General features: G+C 38.8%; 2 protein-coding genes across 3 annotated transcripts in view; one reads left to right on the plus strand and one right to left on the minus strand.

The window, feature by feature from the left end:
- LOC139444975 (uncharacterized) overlaps positions 1–2,875 on the minus strand; it is a 49,565-nt gene extending 46,690 nt beyond the window's left edge. Inside the window, exon 1 of one of the 2 annotated variants that reach the window (XM_071226014.1) lies at positions 2,789–2,875. The gene's annotated coding sequence lies outside the window, so the exon portion shown is untranslated. Of the gene's footprint in view, positions 1–2,422; positions 2,564–2,788 lie in introns of those variants that run through there. The other variant, XM_071226015.1, reaches the window with a different exon arrangement.
- A 12,021-nt stretch (positions 2,876–14,896) lies between these two features.
- LOC139445482 (uncharacterized) lies at positions 14,897–24,507 on the plus strand. The gene is made up of 3 exons (XM_071226623.1): positions 14,897–15,093; positions 15,326–15,505; positions 17,600–24,507. The coding sequence occupies exons 2-3, from the start codon at positions 15,327–15,329 to the stop codon at positions 18,576–18,578; spliced, it is 1,158 nt and encodes a 385-aa protein (XP_071082724.1). The 5' UTR covers positions 14,897–15,093; position 15,326; the 3' UTR covers positions 18,579–24,507.
- Positions 24,508–24,543: the final 36 nt, after the last annotated feature.

The raw sequence follows: 24,543 nt of genomic DNA on the forward strand, positions 1-24,543 counted from the left end.
TATATAAAGGAATGTCTTCATTACCCTGTTACATAAAACAACCATTGCACATGTGATAATCTCAATAAACATTGTTCCTTGAGATGCATCTTCAGGAATGTCAACCAATACCACTTGGGTGAAATCTATGCGTAGGTATAGGGCTGATAAACCCAGAAACATAATCAGCGTGAACCAGGATTCAAACCCACAATCATAGGTTTCAGGCGTGCCCAAGGGATGCAACTCTGCACAGTGAATTGCAGCGCCTTACACCACTGGACCATCCATTCCTCCTGTTTGTGTGTGTGTGTGTGTGTTTGTGTGAGTGTGTGTGGTTGTCTCTGCATGTTTGTGTGTGTGTGTGTGTGTGTGTGTGTGTGTGTGTGTGTTTGAGTATATTTGTTTGTGAGTGTCTGTTGTGAGTCTGTGTGTGTGTGCTTGTTTGTGTGTGTATGTTTGAGTGTGTGTGTGTGTGTGTGTGTGTGTGTGTGTGTGTGTGTGTGTGTTTAAGTGCGTGTCTGTGTGTGTGTGTGTGTGTGTGTGTGTTTGTCTGTGTGTGTGTGTGTTTGTGTCTCTGTGTGTTTGTGTGTGTCTGAGTGTGTGGTTGTCTCTGCGGGTTTGTGTGTGTGTGTGTATGTCTGTTGTTTTTTGGGGTTTTTTTGTGAGTGTGTGTGTGTGTGTGTGTGTGTGGTTGTCTCTGCATGTTTGTGTGTTTGAGTGTATTTGTTTGTGTGTGTCTGTTGTGAGTCTGTGTGTGTGCTTGTTTGAGTGTGTGTGTTTGTGTGTGTGTTTAAGTGCGTGTCTGTGTGTGTGTGTTTTTGTATGTGTGTGTGTTTGTCTGTGTTTGTGTGTGTGTGTGTGTGTGTCTGAGTGTGTGGTTGTCTCTGCGGGTTTGTGTGTGTGTGTGTGTGTGTGTGTGTGTGTCTGAGTGTGTGGTTCTCTGCGGGTTTGTGTGTGTGTTTGTGTGTGTGTGTGTGTGTGTGTATGTCTGTATGTGTGTTTGTTTTTGTGTGTGTGTGTGAGTGTGTGTGTGTGTGTGTGTGTGTGGTTGTCTCTGCATGTTTGAGTGTGTGTGTGTGTGTGTGTGTGTGTTTGAGTGTATTTGTTTGTGTGTGTCTGTTGTGAGTCTCTGTGTGTGTGTTTGTTTGTGTGTGTATGTTTGAGTGTGTGTGTTTGTGTGTGTGTGTGTGTTTAAGTGCATGTCTTTGTGTGTGTGTTTGTCTGTGTGTGTGTTTGTGTCTCTCTGTGTTTGTTTGTGTGTGTCTGAGTGTGTGGTTGTCTCTGCGGGTTTGTGTGTGTGTGTGTATGTCTGAGTGTGTGTTGTTTTTTTGTTTTTTTTGTTTTTTGTGTGTGTGTGTGTCTGTGTGTGTGGTTGTCTCTGCATGTTTGTGTGTGTGTGTGTTTGAGTGTATTTGTTTGTGTGTGTCTGTTGTGAGTCTGTGTGTGTGTGCTTGTTTGAGTGTGTGTGTTTGTGTGTGTGTGTGTTTAAGTGCGTGTCTGTGTGTGTGTGTTTGTCTCTGTGTGTGTTTGTCTGTGTGTGTTTGTGTCTCTGTGTGTTTGTTTGAGTGTGTGTGTGTGTGTATGTGTGTGTGTGTTTGTTTTTGTGTTTGTGTGTGTCAGTGTGTGTATGTGTTTGTGTTTGTCTGCATGTTTGTGATTGTCTGTGTCTGTGTGTGTGGTTGTCTGCGTGTGTGATTGTCTGTTTGTGCATGTGTGTTTATATATATATGTATGTATGTATGTGTGTGTGTGTGTGTGTGTGTGTGTGTGTGTGTGTGTGTGTGTGTGTGTGTGTTGAAATATGTCAAATATGTTAGCTTGTTCAATTCTAAAACACTTTATCTTTCATTCACAATTTGAAACAGTTGAGCTGTAGTGGATGTAAGCAATTCCACGATGCCACCATTAGTTTCACATTTAATAACGCAATACTGCATGCGCAACTACCCCAGACACAGGGGCCCTAAGGACTGACACCAAATACTAAGTGAGTTAATCATGTACGGCTACAGCTGAAACTTGTAGAATTAATGAGATCATAACTTAATTCAAAGACGATGTTTTTTACCTCATGGCAACGAGCCAAATATAAAGGCGTTCTTAGAATTATCTCATCTCTGAATCTGCTCTTCGGTACAACATACATAAGTGCTTCCTTGTACTCGGCCAGCAATAATGGCGAGGAAGAGGTTTGGTTCGGCACGAACATGTTAGCTGGCTAGCCAGGCTCGGACAGATAACATACACATCGCCCCCTCAGGTCGTCAGCTTGCCATCAATACATGACGATTTTTCTGTAAACCATAATGCCGTGGTTACATCGCACAACACCATTTATACGTCTGAGTCATATCTGTATGATTCAGTTTATCATAACATCACCATCTCAAACTCTACGACTAATAAGAATGTAAACAATACAAGTCCTTAATTGTCATACCTGAATTGAGTGTACCTTCTGTTGGCTGTCTGAGATTCGTATGAGAGTTTTTACATGGTCACACCAACAAATAAACACAAATAAACCTTTTGAAGAAATATGTGTTACATATATCGTTGACGTATTCCGTCGACATCTGTGCATCTGACAGCCAAAGCTAGTCTTAACAGGGGCCGGGCAACCGTCGTGTTTATTGATCGACAAGTAATTCAGCATCGATTCCACAAGAAAACCTCCCTCTGCCTGGTAACAAAGGGACGCTGAAATTACTAATGTTCTACATCTAACGTGATGAATATCAGTAAACGATGGCATCAGTTGTCTCCATAACCAAAAAAAATCGGAGATATACTATCTCCGCCTTACCTTTCCTTTCCTCACAGATGCTAACGGTATCCAGCGCTCATCTCGAGAAAATTGAAGATAGCCACACTACAGGCAGTCACGTGCACCGTGTAGCTGTGCTAAATATGGAAGTCGCTCTCTGGGACGCGTGCCGCAGCGTTTCAACTGGATCGGATTTCTCAGATAGGTATAATTGAATTGATTCAAATATTAAGGTTAAACATATCGTCTGGGGGAAACTGATAAGTACGCGATAGTTTACCCTTCACGTGTAATCAACACCATGGACACAGGATACTGTTTGGCGTTTCCCTATGACAACGCGTTACAGGTGCACCAATGCTCTGATAAACACGCTGCACGTAAGGTATCATTGTTAAAGCATTTTACTCGTGGCTATGTAATATTATAACACAAAGAGAAATTCATTTCAACAGCAACGATAAACTACACCTGTTGTAGAACTGAAACCAAGAAACCATGTAACTTTCACCTGAATAAAACACAACGCCAGCCAGTCTCACTGCCGAGGCATCATTCAAATAAACGGAAGAATGATTAAGAGACTTTTAGCCAATTCTTCAACATTACGTTAGGCAGCGAGAAGCCGTGGAGAAGCCGGATTCTCAACAACTCGACGACTATATTTCAGCACAAAGGGTAGTTTAGGAACGACTATATTTCAACAGAAGGATAGTTTAGGAACTACTATATTTCAACAGTAGGATAGTTTAGGAACGACTATATTTCAACAGAAGGATAGCCTAGGAACGACTTTATTTCAACAGAAGGATAGTTTTGGAACGACTTTATTTCAACAGAAGGATAGTTTAAGAAGCGAGTGTATTTCAACAGTACGATCGTTTAGGTTAAGAAGCGAATATATATCAACAGTAGGATAGTTTAGGAAGCGAATATATATCAACAGTAAAATATTTACGAGGGGCGTTCAATACGTTTTGTAACTTCAATATAAGACCAAGTCGCAGAATATCTTTTGCACTTTTATTTTTCAATATTCGGGAAATAGTCACTGGGGCCTAAGTCTGGGCCGTAGTTTGGGTGATTTCACTGTTCGAACCCAGATTTAGCCCCCAGTGACTATTTCCTGTTCCGGCAAATAAATTCTTACCTACGTGGGGACGCTTCCAGGATGACGAGGACATAAAGGCTGCCACAGAGGTGTGGTTAGAGGGCCAATCTGCATATTTCTATAAACGTGGTATTAAAAGCTTGAAGGTCATATGGAATAAGTGTATTAAGGTAAATGAAGATTATATCGAAAAATAAAACGGCAAAAGATATTCGGCGACTTGGTCTTATATTGAAGTTGAAAAACTTATTGAACTACCCTCGAGTGTATATCAACAGTTGGATAGTTTAGGAAGCGAGTACATACCATCAGAAAGATAGTTTAGGAAGCGAGTGTATACCAACAGTAGGATAGTTTAGGAAGCAAGTGTATACCATCAGTAGGATAGTTTAGGAAGCGAGTGTATATGAACAGTAGGATAGTTTAGGAAGCGAGTGTATACCAACAGTAGGATAGTTTAGGAAGCGAGTGTATACCATCAGTAGGATAGTTGAGGAAGCGAGTGTATACCATCAGTAGGATAGTTTAGGAAGCGAGTGTATACCATCTGTAGGATAGTTTAGGAAGCAAGTGTATACCATCAGTAGGATAGTTTAGGAAGCGAGTGTATACCATCAGTAGGATAGTTTAGGAAGCGAGCGTATACCATCAGTAGGATAGTTTAGGAAGCAAGTGTATACCATCAGTAGGATAGTTTAGGAAGCGAGTGTATATCAACAGTAGGATAGTTTAGGAAGCGAGTGTATACCATCAGTAGGATTGTTTAGGAAGCGAGTGTATACCAACAGTAGGATAGTTTAGGAAGCGAGTGTATACCAACAGTAGGATAGTTTAGGAAGCAAGTGTATACCGTCAGTAGGATAGTTTAGGAAGCGAGTGTATATCAACAGTAGGATAGTTTAGGAAGCGAGTGTATACCATCAGTAGGATAGTTTAGGAAGCGAGTGTATACCAACAGTAGGATAGTTTAGGAAGCGAGTGTATACCAACAGTAGGATAGTTTAGGAAGCAAGTGTATACCGTCAGTAGGATAGTTTAGGAAGCGAGTGTATATCAGCAGTAGGATAGTTTAGGAAGCGAGTGTATATCAACAGTAGGATAGTTTAGGAAGCGAGTACATATCAACAGTAGGATAGTCTAGGAAGCGAGTGTATATCAACAGTAGGATAGTTTAGGAAGTGAGTGTATATCAACAGTAGGATAGTTTAGGAAGCGAGTGTATATCAACAGTAGGATAGTTTAGGAAGCGAGTACATATCAACAGTAGGATAGTCTAGGAAGTGAGTGTATATCAACAGTAGGATAGTTTAGGAAGTGAGTGTATATCAACAGTAGGATAGTCTAGGAAGTGAGTGTATATCAACAGTAGGATAGTTTAGGAAGCGAGTGTATATCAACAGTAGGATAGTTTAGGAAGCGAGTGTATATCAACAGTAGGATAGTTTAGGAAGCGAGTGTATATTAACAGTAGGATAGTTTAGGAAACGAGTGTATATCAACAGTAGGATAGTTTAGGAAGCGAGTGTATACCATCAGTAGGATAATTTAGGAAGCGAGTGTATACCATCAATAGGATAGTTCAGGGAGCAAGTATTTATCAAAAGTAGGATAGTTTAGGAAGCGATTGCATATCAACAGTAGGATAGTTTAGGAAGCGAGTGTATACCAACAGTAGGATAATTTAGGAAGCGAGTATATATCAACAGTAGGATAGATTAGGAAGCGAATATATATCAACAGTAGGATATTTTAGGAAACGAGTATATATCAACAGTAGGATAGTTTAGGAAGCTACTGAAGGAATACTATTGAAATAACCAGTATAGTGACATCCAATTGAAGTAACCAGTATACCGATATTCCATTAAAGTAACCAGTATACCGATATACTATTAAAAGAACCAGTATACCGATATACTATTGAAGTATCCAATATGTCTATATGTTGACGTAACAAGGATACCTATATCTTGGGGGAACCAGTATACTGATATACCATTGAAGTGACAAGTATACCGACGTACTATTGAAGTAACCAGTATACCGATATACCATTGAAGTTACCAGTATACCTATATGTTGAAGTAACCAGTATACAATATACTATTTAAGAAACCAGTATGCTGATATACTATTGAAGTAACCAGTATGTCGATATACCATTGAAGTAACCAGTATACCAATATACTATTGAAGTAACCAGTATACCTTTATGTTGAAGTAACCAATATGTCTATATGTTGAAGTAACCAGTATACCGATATACTATTGAAGTAACCAGTATGCCGATATATTATGGAAGTAACCAGTATACCGACATACTATTGAAGTAACCAGTATACCTATATATTATTGACGTAACCAGTATATCTATATGTTGAAGTAACCAATATGTCTATATGTTGAAGTAACCAGTATACCGATATACTATTGAAGTAACCAGTATGCCGATATACTATTGAAGTAACCAGTATACCAATATACTATTGAAGTAACCAGTATACCGATATACTATTGAAGTAACCAGTATACCTATATGTTGAAGTAACCAGTATACCGATATACTATTGAAGTAACCAGTATACAGATATATTATTGAAGTAACCAATATACCGATATATTACGGAAGTAACCAGTATACCGATATACTATTGAAGTAACCAGTATACCGATATACTATTGAAGTAACCAGTATACCGATATACTATTGAAGTAACCAGTATACTGATATACTATTGATGTAACCAGTATACCGATATACTATTGATGTAACCAGTATATCTATATGTTGAAGTAACCAATATGTCTGTATGTTGAAGTAACCAGTATATCTATATGTTGAAGTAACAAGTATACCGATATACTATTGAAGTAACCAGTATACCGATATACTATTGAAGTAACCAGTATATAGATATACCATTGAAGTAACCAGTATACCTATATGTTGAAGTAACCAGTATACCGATGTACTATTGAAGTAACCAGTATACCGATATACTATTGAAGTAACCAGTATACCGATATACTATTGACTTAACCAGTATATCTATATGTTGAAGTAACTAGTATACCGATATACTATTGAAGTAACCAGTATACCGATATACTATTGAAGTAACCAGTATACCTATATGTTGAAGTAACCAGTATACCGATATATTATTGAAGTAACCAATATACCGATATATTACGGAAGTAACCAGTATACCGATATATTTTGAAGTAACCAGTATACCGACATACTATTGAAGTAACCAGTATACCTATATACTATTGAAGTAACCAGTATACTGATATACTATTGATGTAACCAGTATACCGTTATACTATTGATGTAACCAGTATATCTATATGTTGAAGTAACCAATATGTCTGTATGTTGAAGTAACCAGTATATCTATATGTTGAAGTAACAAGTATACCGATATACTATTGAAGTAACCAGTATACCGATATACTATTGAAGTAACCAGTATATAGATATACCATTGAAGTAACCAGTATACCGATATACTGTTGATGTAACCAGTATATCTATATGTTGAAGTAACCAATATGTCTGTATGTTGAAGTAACCAGTATATCTATATGTTGAAGTAACAAGTATACCGATATATATTAACACTGGATAGCCAAGGATGGGACACAAGCTGAAAATGGACCACCCTTGCTCGTGGATTTCGCCAAAGTGGTAAACATATTTGGCCATTCCACCCACATTAATCCGACATGTCGCAGGCGACAATATATGCCAACGATCACGGCACATATTGTCGCCAATCGTCACATAATATCGCCGGCGACGATGTATGCCTGGGGTGCAGTGATTTGAAAGGCCATAGATATGATAGATTTTTAGATAACTTAGGATATGTTGAATGCGGACACAATTATGAAGATGCTTTACATTATCTTTTCATTTGCCCTCCGTGTTCGGTTATTAGATTAACTGTTACTTACGTAAAAATGGATATGATTTTAAAACTGTTTTATATGAAAATACAAATTTAACTGAAGATATTAATCTACGACCAGAAACCAGAAATATTTTATCTTTTGAAATGGGTAGTGTTGGAATATACCACTGATACACTAGTTACACATCTATAGATTTGCTGTATATTTATTTATCTGTAAAACTTTGGAATATCTATGTACATGTATATATTTTGTCCATATGACACTTATTTGAATATCACTTCTATTTTGCTGTGTATGTTTATGAAGCTATTCTGTACAATGTCTAATGAAATGTACATAGGGAAGAGATATTTATAGGTCGTTATATCAGGGACATACAAATCAAGTCTAACATGTTTTCTATAAATGTAATGATGATGATCATCATCAACATGACCATCATCATCAAAAACATCGTCATCTCCAATTTGTTTTGTTATCTGTTTTGCACTGACGAGTGCTGACAATATGTGCAGTGAACATCGGCATATATTGTCGCCTGGGACAACATATGCCCGGCGATATAAAGCGCCGGCGGTAATGTATGCCGTGAAGGTAACCTGCACCCGGTATGAGATCGCTGCATGGCGGTAATGTATGCCGTGAAGGTAACCTGCACCCGGTATGAGATCGCTGCATGGCGGGAATGTATGCCGTGAAGGTAACCTGCACCCGGTATGAGATCGCTGCATGGCGGTAATGTATGCCGTGAAGGTAACCTGCACCCGGTATGAGATCGCTGCATGGCGGAAATGAATTACATGCGGCTCACTGTACGCATTACACCAACATTTGGACAAGCAAGGTCAGGTAAATGTTTCAAACATATCACAATGCAACTTAAGTAGAATTTTTGGGTGAAAATGAGATAATGAAACGTTTATCATGTGCTACCAAAGTATCAAGCTTCTTCTTCCTCTATTTCATAATATAGCTGTTTTGGGAAGTTCGAGATCGCAATCAAAACAATCATTATTTATTTGTAACTTCAATATAACTTTGAACGATCGTCAAAGGAAGTGAACAATACATCAGAATTACTCGTAATTCATTTAGGAACAAGTAAGTGTAGTTTTAAAAAGTTGAAAATTCGTAGTATATGATCAATGAGCCATACTAATGAACCACCCTCCAAAAATCACTGTACGCATTGCACGTTTTCATTTTATAGACTGTGGGCATTACATAGGAATAAATTTCTTCTTTCGCATTTCGCATCGTAATAAACAAATATGGGAAACACTGGTCACTTGATGACCTGTGTCGCTCTGTCACATCACCGCCTGGATTGCTTTAGTCATGGGGGTATTTTTTTCAAAGTTAGGATCGTTAACGACATATGTACTTATAGTTTGGAGTGGGCCGTTTCATCTCTAGCGTGATGAGGATAGTGACACAGCTCATAACTTTGTGTAAATAAAATATTCAGTCTCCATCTGCTTCAATAAAAAAGTCTCGACCGCAATATGACCATCTTTATTATATAATCCAGAGTATTTCGTGAAACATGAGCATGATAGACAGTATGCCTGTAACAATCATTTCAAATCTTTAATTTCAAGAGGCCATTTCATGCAAGTCACTGTGTTGTATCCTTGGACAAGGTTATTGGCTCCACTTGCCCCACTGTGATAGGACTGAAACAGTTGTTGACTGTGGTGTTCCTACAAGTGTTCCATAGGTGATAAGTCTGGTGACTGTGCTGGGGAAGATGTTGTATTGGGGCCATGTGTTGAAACTGTGTCCGGGGAGCCTGCTGCAAGAACGGTGGTACAACGGGGTAGAGAGATTGGTCAATGTAACACTGTCCAGTGATGTGTCCTTGCAAAATCACCAGATATGTCTTGACTTGGCTACAGATGCCGCATTGACTTGGCTGCTGATGCCGCATTGTCAGGGCTAAACGGATGCCGCATTGACATGGCTATTAATGCCGTCTCGATGTTTTAGGTAGATTCAGGGTTTATTATCCCCCGCCACGAAGTGGAAGCGGGATATAGGAATGGGTGCCGTCCGTCCGTCACATTTCGTTTCCGGAGCAGATCCTGGAAACCGTACCATATTTCTTCACCAAACTTGGCACATAAATAGGTCTACTGGTGAACTGGTGCCTTTTGATAGTTTGGGATTTAAAAAAAATAAAAAATTCGAGTTTCCATGGCAACGACTTTGATGTAGACTGAAAATAGCTGTAGTCCTCGTTTCCGGAGCTCATCTTGAAAACCGTACCATATTTCTTCACCAAACTTGGCACATAAGGTCATCTCGCAGTATTGAATACATTTCCTTTCTTGGTGGTAAGTTCTGCATTGCTAGTGTGTATGTTCCTCCAAAAGTGTCATCGACACGGTTGTTGCATTCATTGACTGACTTCATGCAGAAACACAACTCATTACAAATACAACAGTGTAACTGATCTTAAACCTACTCAACCTTATAAACACTGCCTCCTATTCTGTATATATTCTTGTCAACCATACTCTGTACTTCACTTGCTTGATAACGGTGTTCCAACCTACACCGAAACCATCGCTCCTAATTGTAATAAAGAAGTTGTTCGTCCATATGTCTCATCCTTACTCATTACAAATACAGTTACCTATTCTATCATAAACTGCAGATGGCCAAACAACACCAACACTTTTTTTAGTGCTGCAATTAGGCCATTTACAAAAAGACCCAGTTAAGATAGTTCACAGGAGCTAATGCACCGCACACAACCGGATATGTCATATTGGCGGTGGATATGAATATTTCATGCTTGTTTTCTACATTTTTTAGGGGCTGAGATTTCTTTTTTAAAGTCACATTCAAATTCAACCGATGGAAAGAATGTTAAGATTTGTTCACTGTCACTAAAACATACCAACTGTACAGATGTAGGTGATTTTAAGACAGAACAATGAAAATAACAGTATAATAAAGCTTTTTTATATAATAAAAACCATATATAACCATACGTAAGATCCCCGGCAACGTAAAGATGTGTTAATTGATATTCACAGATAGCACTGGAGAGGCTCCTGCCCGAAGGGGGCTTATGATTAGAGGGGATACGCTGAATGCTTGCTGCATACATTAAACAGAAAAAGGAGATAGAGTTTCTGTGCTCTTTGGAAACATATTGAAACAATTAGGTATTTCGGATAAATAAAGTTTTAAGGAAACGTTTTGAAGGGTTTTGCATTATAACAATACCACTGGACGTCTTGGAGCTTTTGTTCTCAAAAGCGATTTAAAAACAGAGACAATTTTGAAAGTACAAGTATACAGTAAACTGCATTTCTCAAATCACAAAGATAAGTTTTTGCCTCAGATTGGTCAGGATTAGGACATACTCACATACATCAGCACAAAATAGAAATAGGTAACACCAGACCCATTAGACTCCTAAGTTATAAGGAAAACCTTACAACAGCCCCCCATCCTTGCATATCCCAACCAAAACAAACCCTTCATCCCCACAACTGATGCAAACTGCAATTGGGTACATTTTAGGCCAACTTGATTCTCATGGCATATATTGTAATGATGTTTAGGTTATTGCAATAAACTGTTTTTATTCATATGTGTGTTTATGTTGTATTTTTTTCCAAGTAAGGGTAAATGATACTTAGTGGTCATTTCCCATCACAGCCACTGTTTCCGTTATAATACAGTGGGACAAGCAGAGTCTGTCACCTTGTCCAAGGATACAGCACAGTGACTTGCATGATATGGCCTCTTGAAAATAAGGGTTACAGACATATTGTCTCTCGTGGTCAAATCTTTCTGTCAAAGATTATGGCTTTGCCCAGGAAATACTCTGTTTTGACGAAGATGGTCATATTGCGGTCAAGACATTTTTATTTTATTTACACAAAATTATGAGCTGTTTTTTTTCCAAACCGTGACTGTTATTGGGCTACAGTCAAAACTCCTTGCGACGTGGTCATGCGTTGATACTTGATGTATCAAATCAACAGCATGTTCTCCCTGCTGTATTGTTGATCTTAGCATGTTCTTCGCGACTGTCCGACGGTTTGGGTGGGTCAAATTTAAGAAAACTGTACAGCTGGGCGTTTGCTACACATGGTGTTGTAAAAATGGTCTTTTATTATATACAAATGCTTTATTATACTGTTATTTAAATTGGTCATCTCTCTGTTATACGGTTCACCCTTGAGATTGAATTCCCACAAACCCGTCTCATCCTCAGCACAACATTCATCGAAAACCATGACAACAGTAACACACGACGAACAATAGAACATATGTCAATAATGTCACAGAAAACGGTGTTTTCTCTTCTTCACTCGGGAGTTGGGGGATGCTGATAAACAAGAAAGATGCATTTTAATATGTTTTGAAGCATTTACCTGACATTTCCTGCTCCGAGTTGGAGCCATGCCCTTTGTGTTGCAAGGATTATCTCCCTTGGACCAGTTTGAGCGTATTTCATTTGCGAGAATGTTTCCACGAAAACATATTTGCATATTTGATCACATTTGCTTATCGGTCTAATAAACGTAAACCTCGAAAAGCTTTTTGTGAATGTCGACTGCAGTTATTTGCCTTTCAGAAGTTTCAATTCTAGGGCGACCATGTCGTCGTCAACTCTCTTTACTGGTTAAAGTGGCCGGGCACTATAGGCAGTCCCGGCAAGATCCATTCAAGTCGACGTCTAACGCCTCTTTAAACAATTGGTTGTCTGCCGCTTCAAATTATGGTATATCTACAACTACACCACGGCTTAAACTACAACCTCAAGCTATTAACCCGTATACAGAGGAAATGGGAGAAGCCTCTCTCTAGAGATATGCACCCTTGGTGTTCCACACTTTGTCATCCCTCTTTCCTCCATAAACTCGTTACTTACTTACTTACCTACGTTTGGAGATTTAACGTGCGCTTTCCGACTGGAGCGTATTTCGCACACGGTATAAACTCGTTTAACCGGTTGAATAATTATATCTTATTTGAAATACGTCATAATACAGCATAATTTATCCCTTTGTGTCGATGTTTTTTTAAAAAAAATTCTGGATCGTTATGAGTCCCACTATTTATATTATGTGGTCTTTTTTCATATATTTTGACACACAATATTAGAAGCTCAATGTGTATTTTTTAAATTTAATTTGGCATAACGATGTTTGGGTCGGTCGTCGGTTTAGTAGAAAAAAATAATGCTAACTTCTTTAAAGTTCAGACAATTTTAGGTTTTCCAGTAACTTGTATTTAGCATTTAATGTGACCAGAATATATATATAAACACATTATATCTATTATTATTGCTTAAAGATAAGTCATTTTTCTGAAGATTTTTGTAGTTGTATTTGGTTTATTCTTCTTATCCATCAAAGACTAAGGGGATGGAAAAATAACATTAGGAGGCTATCAGGGAATTACATACAATATCAGCCTTCATTAACCACGTATATCTGCGACTGTGGCGTTCTCGTGGGTTACATAGAGCATATAAATTGTTGGTGGACCATCTGTTATATGGTATAATGTTCACTACCCACCTCGGAGTTCGTCATCAGAAGCTTTAAGGTCATGTGACAAACAGACCGATTAGTGATCAAGCATCATGAATCAACCCTGGAATGACGTTTCACAGATGAATTTAGTGTGTTGCCTGGAGATGTACTTTTATTATCACCTTTTAAATGCCTCCAAAGACTCTCATCAGTTATCAACAAGAGGATAAAGAAGTGCGAACTCCCTAAAAGAACAACACTCTAGCCTATAGGTATGTCAAGATTCACAACTATCTCACGTTTCTACTTATATGTCGACACAAGAACCTCCTCCCCTATGCCCTGAGACTGAAACCCCTGCACACGGTCTCACAGGCCATTAGCCATATTAATTTCCCTTCCGCTTAGCCCTATCTGTACTGCACAATCCCTAAATGATGTCTAAATTCTCCTCAGGTTCTGAATCTACCATCTCGCTGGAGCTCCTATTCATGTGGATTAGTTTGTTTCTTTCAAAATTATAAATTTTCAGTGTCTAAGCGTTAGCCGAATGTGAGCTTTTGCAGGACGTTTTATCAAACCACCAACCCATCTTCCAGATCGAAGTTGTCCACAATGTTTTAAACAGTTTAATAACAGAACTGAAAATGAATTACATTTTTTAATATCATGTCCATTTTATGAATATTTAAGACTTGCACTTTTAATAGTGTATGTTATGAAGTGCTACCTTTACAAATCTGACTGATTTTAACAAACTTTATCAAGTCTTGTTTGCAATCTATGAACGAAAGCAATTATTTACTTCATGAACATGATATTAATGCATTATGTATATTACAATGTAAGATATTGTCTGTCTCTATATTTGTATGTCATATTCACCCACTGTCATTCACCTGATGAAGGGGCAATGAGTAGCTCTGAAACGTGTGTGTACAATGAAGAAGTTGTTGCCCATAATGATACTTTGTCATAGAAAGACATTGTTAATCATAGTCAGTATACATGTGATGGAGGTAATCGCATAGTAGTCAAACACATGGTGTGAGGTGTAAAACTGGAAATAAATTAATGTGAAACCAATATGCCTGTGGTCGCCGTGTTCATGTCGCCCATCAAGATTTTCTTGTATATAATCATTATTTGAAATTTTAGAAGGCATGTGTTCCTGTTTGTATATCATTATATGCTGTCGATTAGTTTAAGTGGTGAAAATGTCTGCCATGTTTAATAAATGCAAACGTCGGTTAACAACACGATATCCGACACCATATAAACATTTTCATTCTCTGGTTGAGAAGGAGAATATGACTTATCTCCCTTTGTCATATTTAAACCGAGGGGGCGCTGTGGCGAATTTTCGGTGTGAAATAGTTTTGCTTCCCATGGAAGTCGGCTACAATAACAAGAAAAGCCTGACTCCAATCACTTTACAATAAGTGCAATTCAGTAATAACTTTTGAAAGGATGATACTAATACCCATTCGAATGTAAGATACTGTTAATGTCTGTGGGTCCATGTCGAAATACAATGACATATTTAGTGGATAAGGAATATTTTGTCATGGGTGCATATGTTAGTGTTCACTCAGCTGATCTGAAAGAATCACTTCGGTACGGGGTTACCTGGCTGTCAGCCAGATGTGTATCCGTAGGAGCTATTGTAACCCCCAGTCACTATGCACAAACGGACACTGACAAATATGTACACTGCATAGACGTTTCCGTGTAGCGTTGGCCGCGTTGAATGGAAATAAATCGACCAGACGTCACCTCAGGAAAACAGGCGGACAGGAACTTAGGTATTGGTAAAAGTCTCTCACTCTTAGGCCGAGGTTGCATGTCATGAATCACGGATCCTGCTGATTAATTTACGATTAGAATGTAACCAGAATCCATTTTGACCCCATGATCTTTATGTGTATCTAAGGAGTACGAAGCATGTTGACATATGTGATTTATATTTCTAATGTTTGATCGTGTGGCACGTTAGATTGGACAGTGAATGACAGGTTGAACTTTTGACAAATTCAGAATGGCGGCACCTCCGGAGTCCAGCTTCCTGGCGTTAATAGAGGCAGTTTTAAGCTTAGCAGCTCCCCCCATGCCAAGGCCCAAGCGGTCCACTCATCCTATCAAGGCAGGGGGTTATTCCGAGGACATCTTTTTGAATCTGACTGAGGAAGACAAAGAAGAATTTGAGTGTTCAATATGGTTTGTCCTTTATTGGCTTGGTAACATGATTATGCAAATTAATATCATGATCCTTGATAAGTCTGTTTGCTTTCAAAACGAGTGTGCATTCACTTTTTGCTTATGCCATTTTATAAACTCATTTGTCATGGATTATGTCAGATTGAATTGTTGACTTACTTTGGTTAACTTGTGGTCAGTGGACTATATTCCATTACAATGTTTTATGGTTGTCCATTAATGTAACAATACAACTAGGATATGTTGATTTGAGTCAAAATTGATCTCCAGATTTGGTCACATTAGCCCCATTTCTCTTGGCAAAACAGACCACAGTTAGCATGGTTAAATAATCAAAACAGACCAGTGAAAAATATCAGACTGAAATTTTGTGTGTAAACAAAAACAAGTATATTCAATATCCCCTTTCCATGAATTAAGTACATTCGCAAGCGCACATAAACACTTATATATTCTCACATATGCACATGTTCGCAATCATATTTGTTATTTTACACTCGAGTCATATATTATTAATTACTTTTTGTGTATCCAACATAGCCTGCAACCTCGGGGTATCGCGGTACTTGTCATGTACGCTAAACGGAACCAAATGCACTCACTAACCTTTATGTTTATTCGTGTTCTCTGTATCAGATATCATTCATGTTATCAAACAATGCATATTTTACTGATAAAAGTTAATTATTTACATCAGTAGCTCCGAGTAAAAGCCGGGTCTCGCGCTCTGTTTGACAAGGGAGAGAACTCCATCGTATCGCGGTACAGAGAAAAGTTGTGTATGTAGGTCCGAATTGGACAAAAAGAGGACATAATTCTACCAACCACTTGATATGATCATGCCAGACATCAGTGATTTGTCCAGACAAGTGCAAAGACAGCACAAGTAAAATTCTAAATGTGTTATCAGCAATAGGTATTCAATGCATATTTACCGAAAAGTAAGAGAAAAATATTTTTATAAGTCAACATCAAAATATCAGAAATGATATTTTAAGATTGTTTAAAAAAAAGTGGATGACAATAATTTGTCACAAAATGGAAAATTGTTAAAAGTCAACAATAAATATATAAAAAGCACTCCTAGTATGCCCAAAGTATGTATTTATCTTTTGGTTAATAGTGAAGAACGTATTCCTAAGTTTGGCATTATGGCCCTTATGATCTCCCAATAGATTCTGGGCACAGAGCGGGAAAAAATGTGCGGACTACGTAACTTCCGTTACCTCAATAGTCGCCATGAAAATGCAGATGGTCTAGTTCAGGTCGATAGAGAAAGCTTACTTGGGGTACTGAGGGTTATATAGTTGGCCATTGATAGATGGGGGTAAGGCAATATTACAACAGATGCCAGAAATATGTATCAACTGATTAATAACTCCTTACTTACAGCAGACGGAACATTCCGAGGAAATTGAAATTGTTTACGAAGTGAGCACTTCGTGGTTACTGATTTGCATTAAAAGACAGCCGCTAAGAGGCGTGTCCAACATGAACTATCGGAAATCACAAATGCCGCGATATGATGAATGCCGCGGCACCATGGGGTCCGAGTATACTTAGTTCTATTCTAATATATTTGTTACTGAATGTATTATTTAAGTATGGTTGCGAAAGTATGTGTGAATGTATAAGTGTGTGCATCATATGTTGCATAATTAAATTATTAATGGCTTGAGTTCGCTCCTACATGAGTAATTCACAATTATCTTTTGAAATGATTGTCAAACATAAAGTGTTGCAGCGTTAGAAATTGGCACTAGTCCTGTAGTCCTTACCACTGCTTACCAAACTGCCCAATAGTAAAGGTATCCTAAGGACTAGTAGAACTTGGCCTATTTTAAGGGTTTTGCTATATGTTATCATTATAAGGACTAGTGGACAAAAACTGTTAGTTTCTAACCCTGTGTTGTCATGCACCGGTCTTACTAACAGTAAAACTTGAGGTTGTATATGTAAAGAACTTAATCATATGTGTTATTTACTTAAATATATACTTTATATATATATAGGGCATATCCTACCCATACGCATGTTGAGCATGTTTGCACCTGTCATTTTTCATGTTAATGCCCATGTGCTCTGTTGTTTCAGCTACCAGATCCTAAAGGACACCATGCTGTGCAGCAACAAGCACAAGTACTGTCATTCTTGTATCTATGTGTGGTCAACCAGTGGGGTGCATCTCAACAGAACACGGTGTCCAGTCTGTCGAACTAATGGCTCCTATTCTCGCGACACAGAGTTGGACAACAAGATAAAAGTGAAAGAGGTTAAATGCAGTATGACTGGATGCAACTGGACTGGGAAGTTGATGTACCTGTTGAGCCACAGACACACAAACTATGACAGTAATAGTAACCCGTGTCCTGGGGACAGTATTGATGCCGAGTTGCCACAGCTTAGGAGGAGGAGTACACCACGGACACAACCCATCACCAGGACTGGTCTTCAGTTTCCCACCAGGCATTTACACTTAAGGTCGTCACTTCCATCAAACACAATGAATAGAGGTTTAAATAACTTAAGTTCACTGAGTGACAGTAACAACAATACATTGAGCAGTAGAGACACTTTTCTCAGCCGAGACAACTCAGATGGTATTGTCCATACACCAAGACCGCCTTCAACCCCACGACCACCTCAGCAGGTTGTACGCAGACTACCAACTCTTCCATCCCTGCTGCAGCAGGATTCCTCAAGGCAAAATGTACATAGTACCAACATTTCAACACCAAGTTATCCAGCACAGCCTTCTGAAGTGTCCACACGGACTCCAGTCCAGCCCTCAACTCGGACGCAAGTCAGTAATAGTCTTACTCAGATCCGAGATCGCCTTCATGATAGTAGGTCAAGACTTGACTCCTTGATGACAACCTTTGGTACTGAATTAGAACAGCGACAGCAAGAAGTTTTTGATGTTAATGCTGAACGTGAACGTCATCGTCAGGAACAGTTGCAGGAAGTTCGTGAACTTGGCCGGAGACTGGGGCAGGTTGCATCAGAGCTTAGACGCCTGCTGAATCAGAGGTCTGCTATCAGAGGGGAGATTAACAACCTTATGGAGAACTAACCTCAATGTACTTGCTCAAATTCATAGCAAATCCTCTAAAGAGAGTTACAATATAAAAGAACATTATTGTCATATATTATTGTGAGCAACAATGTATGGAGCATTGCACTATTCAGCACAATGGGTTATTGAGCCAGCTATGCGCAAACTTTAGATGCTTTGCAAAACTGTCCAAGTTTGATAGTATTTATGTTTTGCTTGATATTTATTGGGCCATTAGCTTCAGTGGTTATCACCTGCTGTGTACTGGGTTGATTGGACATGTTACATTTTTTCGTATCATTGATAAAGAACGTCAGTTGACATGTGAACTGATTATATAATGACACATGCAACCCAAAAATATGTAAAGACTGTCATTTGTCTCCTTAAGCCTCCTTATTATGTCCTTGTACGACTACATTTTGTATTTGGAAAAAGATTGCTTGGTGAGAGTGCCTGTGTCAGTGTCATCACAAAAAGTTATTCATTCCAACCAAGTTCAGCAGCAGCTTTCAGTTGAAAACTTAAGAAGCTGAATGTTATATCTAGGCCCCTCTAAAATTACTTTTTGCAAGTTCACCTGAACTGAAAGTTGATGTAAGCCGGTGCATTATATGTCAATCTTTTTGTCCATTCAAAACCTATATGTCATTGCAACCTTGCACAAAATACCATAAACTAACTCAATGTATTGAACATTACATCAATATTGAAAGTATTTATCGTTTTGTCAAAAAACTGCATGATGTATCATTATGAAAATGGCTGTTATAGTCCCAGTGAAACAGGTCAGTTTTTTGTTGTTTATTTTGATATTTGTCACAAATTGGACCTTTGACTTTAATGAACAGCAATGGCTGCCAGGGCAAATATGTCGGAGATGCAAGTTTGACTGTCTACTCAGCAAGTGATTCATTTTTCAGTGTGTTTCAAATACTCCAGAAAAATTTAAGTGCGCTACAGTCACTTGAATGTATTTCCTATATACATGTTTAATTCCAGACATGAGAATTTTCCTTGGTTTCCTGGAATTCCGAGATTTTTCCTCTCAGAATGATGTAAAATGCACTTTACATGGGGGGTAGGCGATGTTCCTCCAAAAACAAGTTTTGCTGTTCTCTTGTCTGTAATTCATAGATAGTGGTGTGTTGACATAGATGTATTGAAATAGAATGCTTTCCTTGAATCCCCATCATACATGTAAACAAAACAATAAGTGTATGTCAAATTGTCATATCATGTTTGTGGACATTTGATCCATCTTTATCAACTTAGCCTATGTAATTTCGATTGCCTATCCAATTAATATTTATATACTTACTGGTACACACAGTCATACAGCATGTGACACTGGACATTCAAATTCTCCTGGAAGACTGTATTACCGTGATGAAGGGTTGCTATATATATGATAAATTATTGAGGGTTGTTGGCCATCAGAAGAACAATTTAAACTGTTGCTGCATAATGTCAAAGGTTTGTTTTTTCTCCAGCACAATTTCCTATATTTGTCTTCTTTGGGTACTGAAGATCTTAGATTGCATTAACTGGGCACAGCAAAATCAATCCTTTCATGGGGCGGTCGGGTAGCCTAGTGGTTAAAGCGTTCGCTCGTCACACCGAAGACCCGGGTTCGATTCCTGACATGGGTACAATGTGTGAAGCCCATTTCTGGTGTCCCCCGCCGTGATATTGCTGGAATATTGCTTAAAGCGGCGTAAAACCATACTCACTCACTCACTCACTCACTCACTCACTCACTCAATCCTTTCATGAAGTCTGCTCTTTGTCATGATTTGATGGTACTTCTGGTGGGATACATTTCCCCCAAATCATATCACTATCTCTCACTCAAACATTTTATGAACGAATCAGATGGGTCCATTCCCATGACACTATAGCCTTAGATGCTTAGCTGTTAAACGGATACGTCAAGAAGCGGTTGGCCACAACTCAACATCAATGAAGAGGTGTGGCTATACCTGTTAATCCTATGAAAATATCATTGCATTCATTGTTTAACAACCTTTGATCTTGATATTGTGAGTAATCTAAATAACAATGTTGGTATGTAGCCTTTGATGATGAACATCATGTTTGGGTACAGTAAGCCTGTTCCATACTATGAATGTCTGGCAGGGATTATTCCCTTCAGTTGATAACTAAAGGCATCTTCTGTGTTTTTACTAATTCATGGCATAAGTTGTAGACACGGTAATCAAATAGATGAGCAGACAGAATAGCCCTGTTGCATCAAAATCTGCAAAGATGCTATGGCCAGTTAGTTTATTTGCCCTTTAACGTGTTGGGTGGAGAGAGGGTTTGGACATTATATTTAAGATTTACCAAATTGGATAATGAATAGTTACTCATAATAGTCTGTTAACTGACTCAGTTGATATGAAGTAGGACACACAGACCTTAACTGGTTATGCTAATTGATCTGTATAAGATGGTCAAAAGTCACATGGCCAGGCTAAAATAGCGCACTTTTTTTTCTAGAGAATAACTGTTGATGATTTGTGTGATCGTATGTAGCTTAGCCATGGTCACTGGCCAGACAAGATGCATGGTGAGAATTCCCAGTCATCAGGTTTGAGGGAAGTTTCTTCTCAGTGTGCATAAGTGTCCTGATATTGCATGCACTTTTGAACAACCTTTAATTGTTCAAATCTGGTATTTTAACCTCATTTTGAATATTGTCATCATTTAATGTAAGTTTGTGCAGAGCAACATGTTATGTTCACTGATCAGTGGACTCAGGAAAGGAACCAGTGCTGTTGTTCTGCTAGACTTCATTGATCAGTGGACCCTGGAAAGGAACCAGTGCTGTTGTTCTGTTGGACTTCACTGATCAGTGGACCCAGGAAAGGAACCAGGGCTGTTGTTCTGCTAGACTTCATTGATCAGTAAACCCAGGAAAGGAACCAGTGCTATTGTTCTGCCGGACTTCACTGATCAGTGAACCCAGGAAAGGAACCAGGGCTGTTGTTCTGCCGGACTTTACTGATCAGTGAACCCAGGAAAGGAACCAGGGCTGTTGTTCTGCCGGACTTCATTGATCAGTGGACCCAGGAAAGGAACCAGTGCTGTTGTTCTGCTGGACTTCATTGATCAGTGGACCCAGGAAAGGAACCAGTGCTGTTGTTCTGTTGGACTTCACTGATCAGTGGACCCAGGAAAGGAACCAGGGCTGTTGTTCTGCCGGACTTCACTGATCAGTAAACCCAGGAAAGGAACCAGTGCTGTTGTTCTGCATGACTGCCAATGAATGATCTGCCAATGTGTGTTAAACTAAAATCAAATACTTTTTTTTAGCAATGTTCATTTTACATATCAGCTATTTGATTGTTTGGTTTTCTCATCATTTGTATATAGATATTTTAAAAATATCACCTAGTTTGTAAATGGGTATTATTTGCATTGTGACTACAGGTGAATCAATTCAACAAATAAGCAATCAAAACAAATGATGTTGTATCACTTCCTCAATCTGTAATATTACAGTGCTGATGTCTATTGAATACACATGTATATTTCAGAACCTTTCCATTCTTCAATCTGGTCTTCAGTGGTGTACTTTTTCTTATATATTGTTCTGGAAAGTACATGACTAAAATGTACTGAACAACAAAAATTCCAGTGACATTGAATAAGATTTAATGCAAAGTTATGTTTTTTACCAAATCTGAATTTTTTTGGTTTGCAACAGAAAAGACTCCTGTAAGTGTTCAAATGGTTTAATTTGCCATACTGACTTCAGAAAATGCGTGATTTCATAAAAAACATGAACATGCCAAAATGTCAATTTACAAATCAATAGCGTGTGTGTCCACCTCTGGTTGCGATGCAAGCAACACATCTTCGTCTCATGGAATGGACCAGGCATCACACAAAGTCCTGTGCGATATCTGTCCATATCTGCTGGAGCATGTTTCGAAGTTCCTGGAGTGTCTGTGGAACACCTGGTTGACGTCAAAGGCGCCGATCCATCTCATCCCACATGTGCTCGATTGGTGAGAGATCAGGGGAGCAAGCCGGCCAGGGGATGACATTCATGATGTTTTGTTGAAGAGAATCCCGAACAAGTCGAGCAATATGAGGCTGGGCATTGTCATGTTGAAAGGTAATGCCTGAGCCATGACGACGCAAAAACGGTAGAACTACAGGGCCAATGATCTCGTTGCGGTAGCGCTGTCCATTGAGATTTCCCTCTACCACTATCAAACGTGTCCTCTGTCTTGCTGTAATCCCACCCCATACCATAACGCTGCCTCCCCTGAACCAGTCTTCTTCCATGACACAATGATTGACATAATGTTCACCTCGACGTTGGTACACTCGAATCCGTCCATCGCTGTGGCTGAGGTGAAAACAAGACTCGTCAGTGAATAGAATTTGCCCCCACTGCATGGCCGTCCAGCATAGACGCTGTCTGCACCACTGTAGACGTGCTTGACGGTGGTTTCCTGTCAAAATGGGACGTCAGGCGGGTCTTCTGGCGACAATCCCTGCACACCTGAGGTGACGACGTACTGTTTGTGAAGATATTCGTTGAAGGCCAGGGATGCTTCTTGCAGTCACTGTTGCTGGCTGGAATTGATTTCGTAGGTGTGTTGTTCGAATCCAGTTGTCTTGTCGATTATTGGTTACACGTGGCCTGCCACTCCGAGGATGGTCTCTGACTGCAATCGTCTGTTGCCAAAGTTGCCATGAACACCAAATGGTGTTTCTGTGGATGTTAAATTGTCTTGCAAAATCATGGTGACTTGATCCTGCTTCAAGCATACCAATGGTTCGCAGACGTGGCAGGCATGGCATTTCGTAATATTGAATAATTGTCTAATTTTGTTGTTTTTCTGAATGGTTGTTGTCAGCACGATGCTAAACAATGCATATGGAATCCTGTTAACGCACATGTTTTTATACCAATTCTTGGGTAGTGAAATGCATAGGGTTTGCATAAAAGTCCTGAATATTTTCATGGAATGCATGTAATGCTATTATCTTAGAGAGGAAACTAATATGTTGTTATTGGGAATACAGGAAAATATAATAATTTTGTTCAAAGTTATGTTCAGTGGACAAGATAAAATTGAAGGAGTGAACTAAAGCAGATCTACCTTAATGCATGTAAAAGGCAGTTCCTGTATTTTCAATCTAGTGTGTCTAGTTTGTTGATGTGTATACATGACAAGGACAGGTACTTCTACCCTGCCACTTCACGGACATTAATGATTGCTACATGCTGTCATAATTTAGCTGGTGTGTACCATGTTAAAAAACAACAAACAAAACATATATTGTTTATACTTGGTATTTTTCTCAAGCCAATAACAGCCGGCCTCTGTGGTCTAGTGGATAGAGCGTCTGCCTGGAGAGAGGAAGGTTGGTTCGATCCTTGGCAACATCATTTTTTTTACATAAGATGAGATGAATGAAGACAAAACCAGGTGAGCACAAGCACCTGAAGTGTAGCAACATTTCTCATTTATTGTTATACACAACAAACCAAAATAGGAGTTTTAAGTTATTGATGTCACAATTTGTCAGTTTTTAGTTTTACTTGTGTGTGTACATAAACTACAATCAGTATTGTGTATGTGGGTGTTAGTCGTGGCCTGATACACTTATTGCCTATATCTCTGACATAGCTCTAGGCATCAGTGGCTACTTGGACTTCAACTCAATGACCAATGTGTGTATGAGACTGATAGATTGCCAGATGCCACAAGGGTCATTAATCATTTGTGCTTCAAAATATCAATTATGTTGGGAAGGGCTCACTAATTCCAAAGAGTTTGTGTCACATAATTTGATGTAGAATTTAAATCAATGTATATTATGTTGACAGTGAAAATAGCTTGTCAACCATGTGTGCCAACATTGAAGGTTTAGTATGATCAGTTAGAGCAGAGATTTCAGTGTAACTCTCAAACTGTGATATCTTCTTTTGTTTTTTTGTCATACAAAATGATTAAAA

The sequence above is a fragment of the Haliotis cracherodii genome, unplaced genomic scaffold (assembly GCF_022045235.1).
Source record: "Haliotis cracherodii isolate W230 unplaced genomic scaffold, xgHalCrac1.p SCAF_6, whole genome shotgun sequence".
NCBI lineage: Eukaryota > Metazoa > Mollusca > Gastropoda > Lepetellida > Haliotidae > Haliotis > Haliotis cracherodii.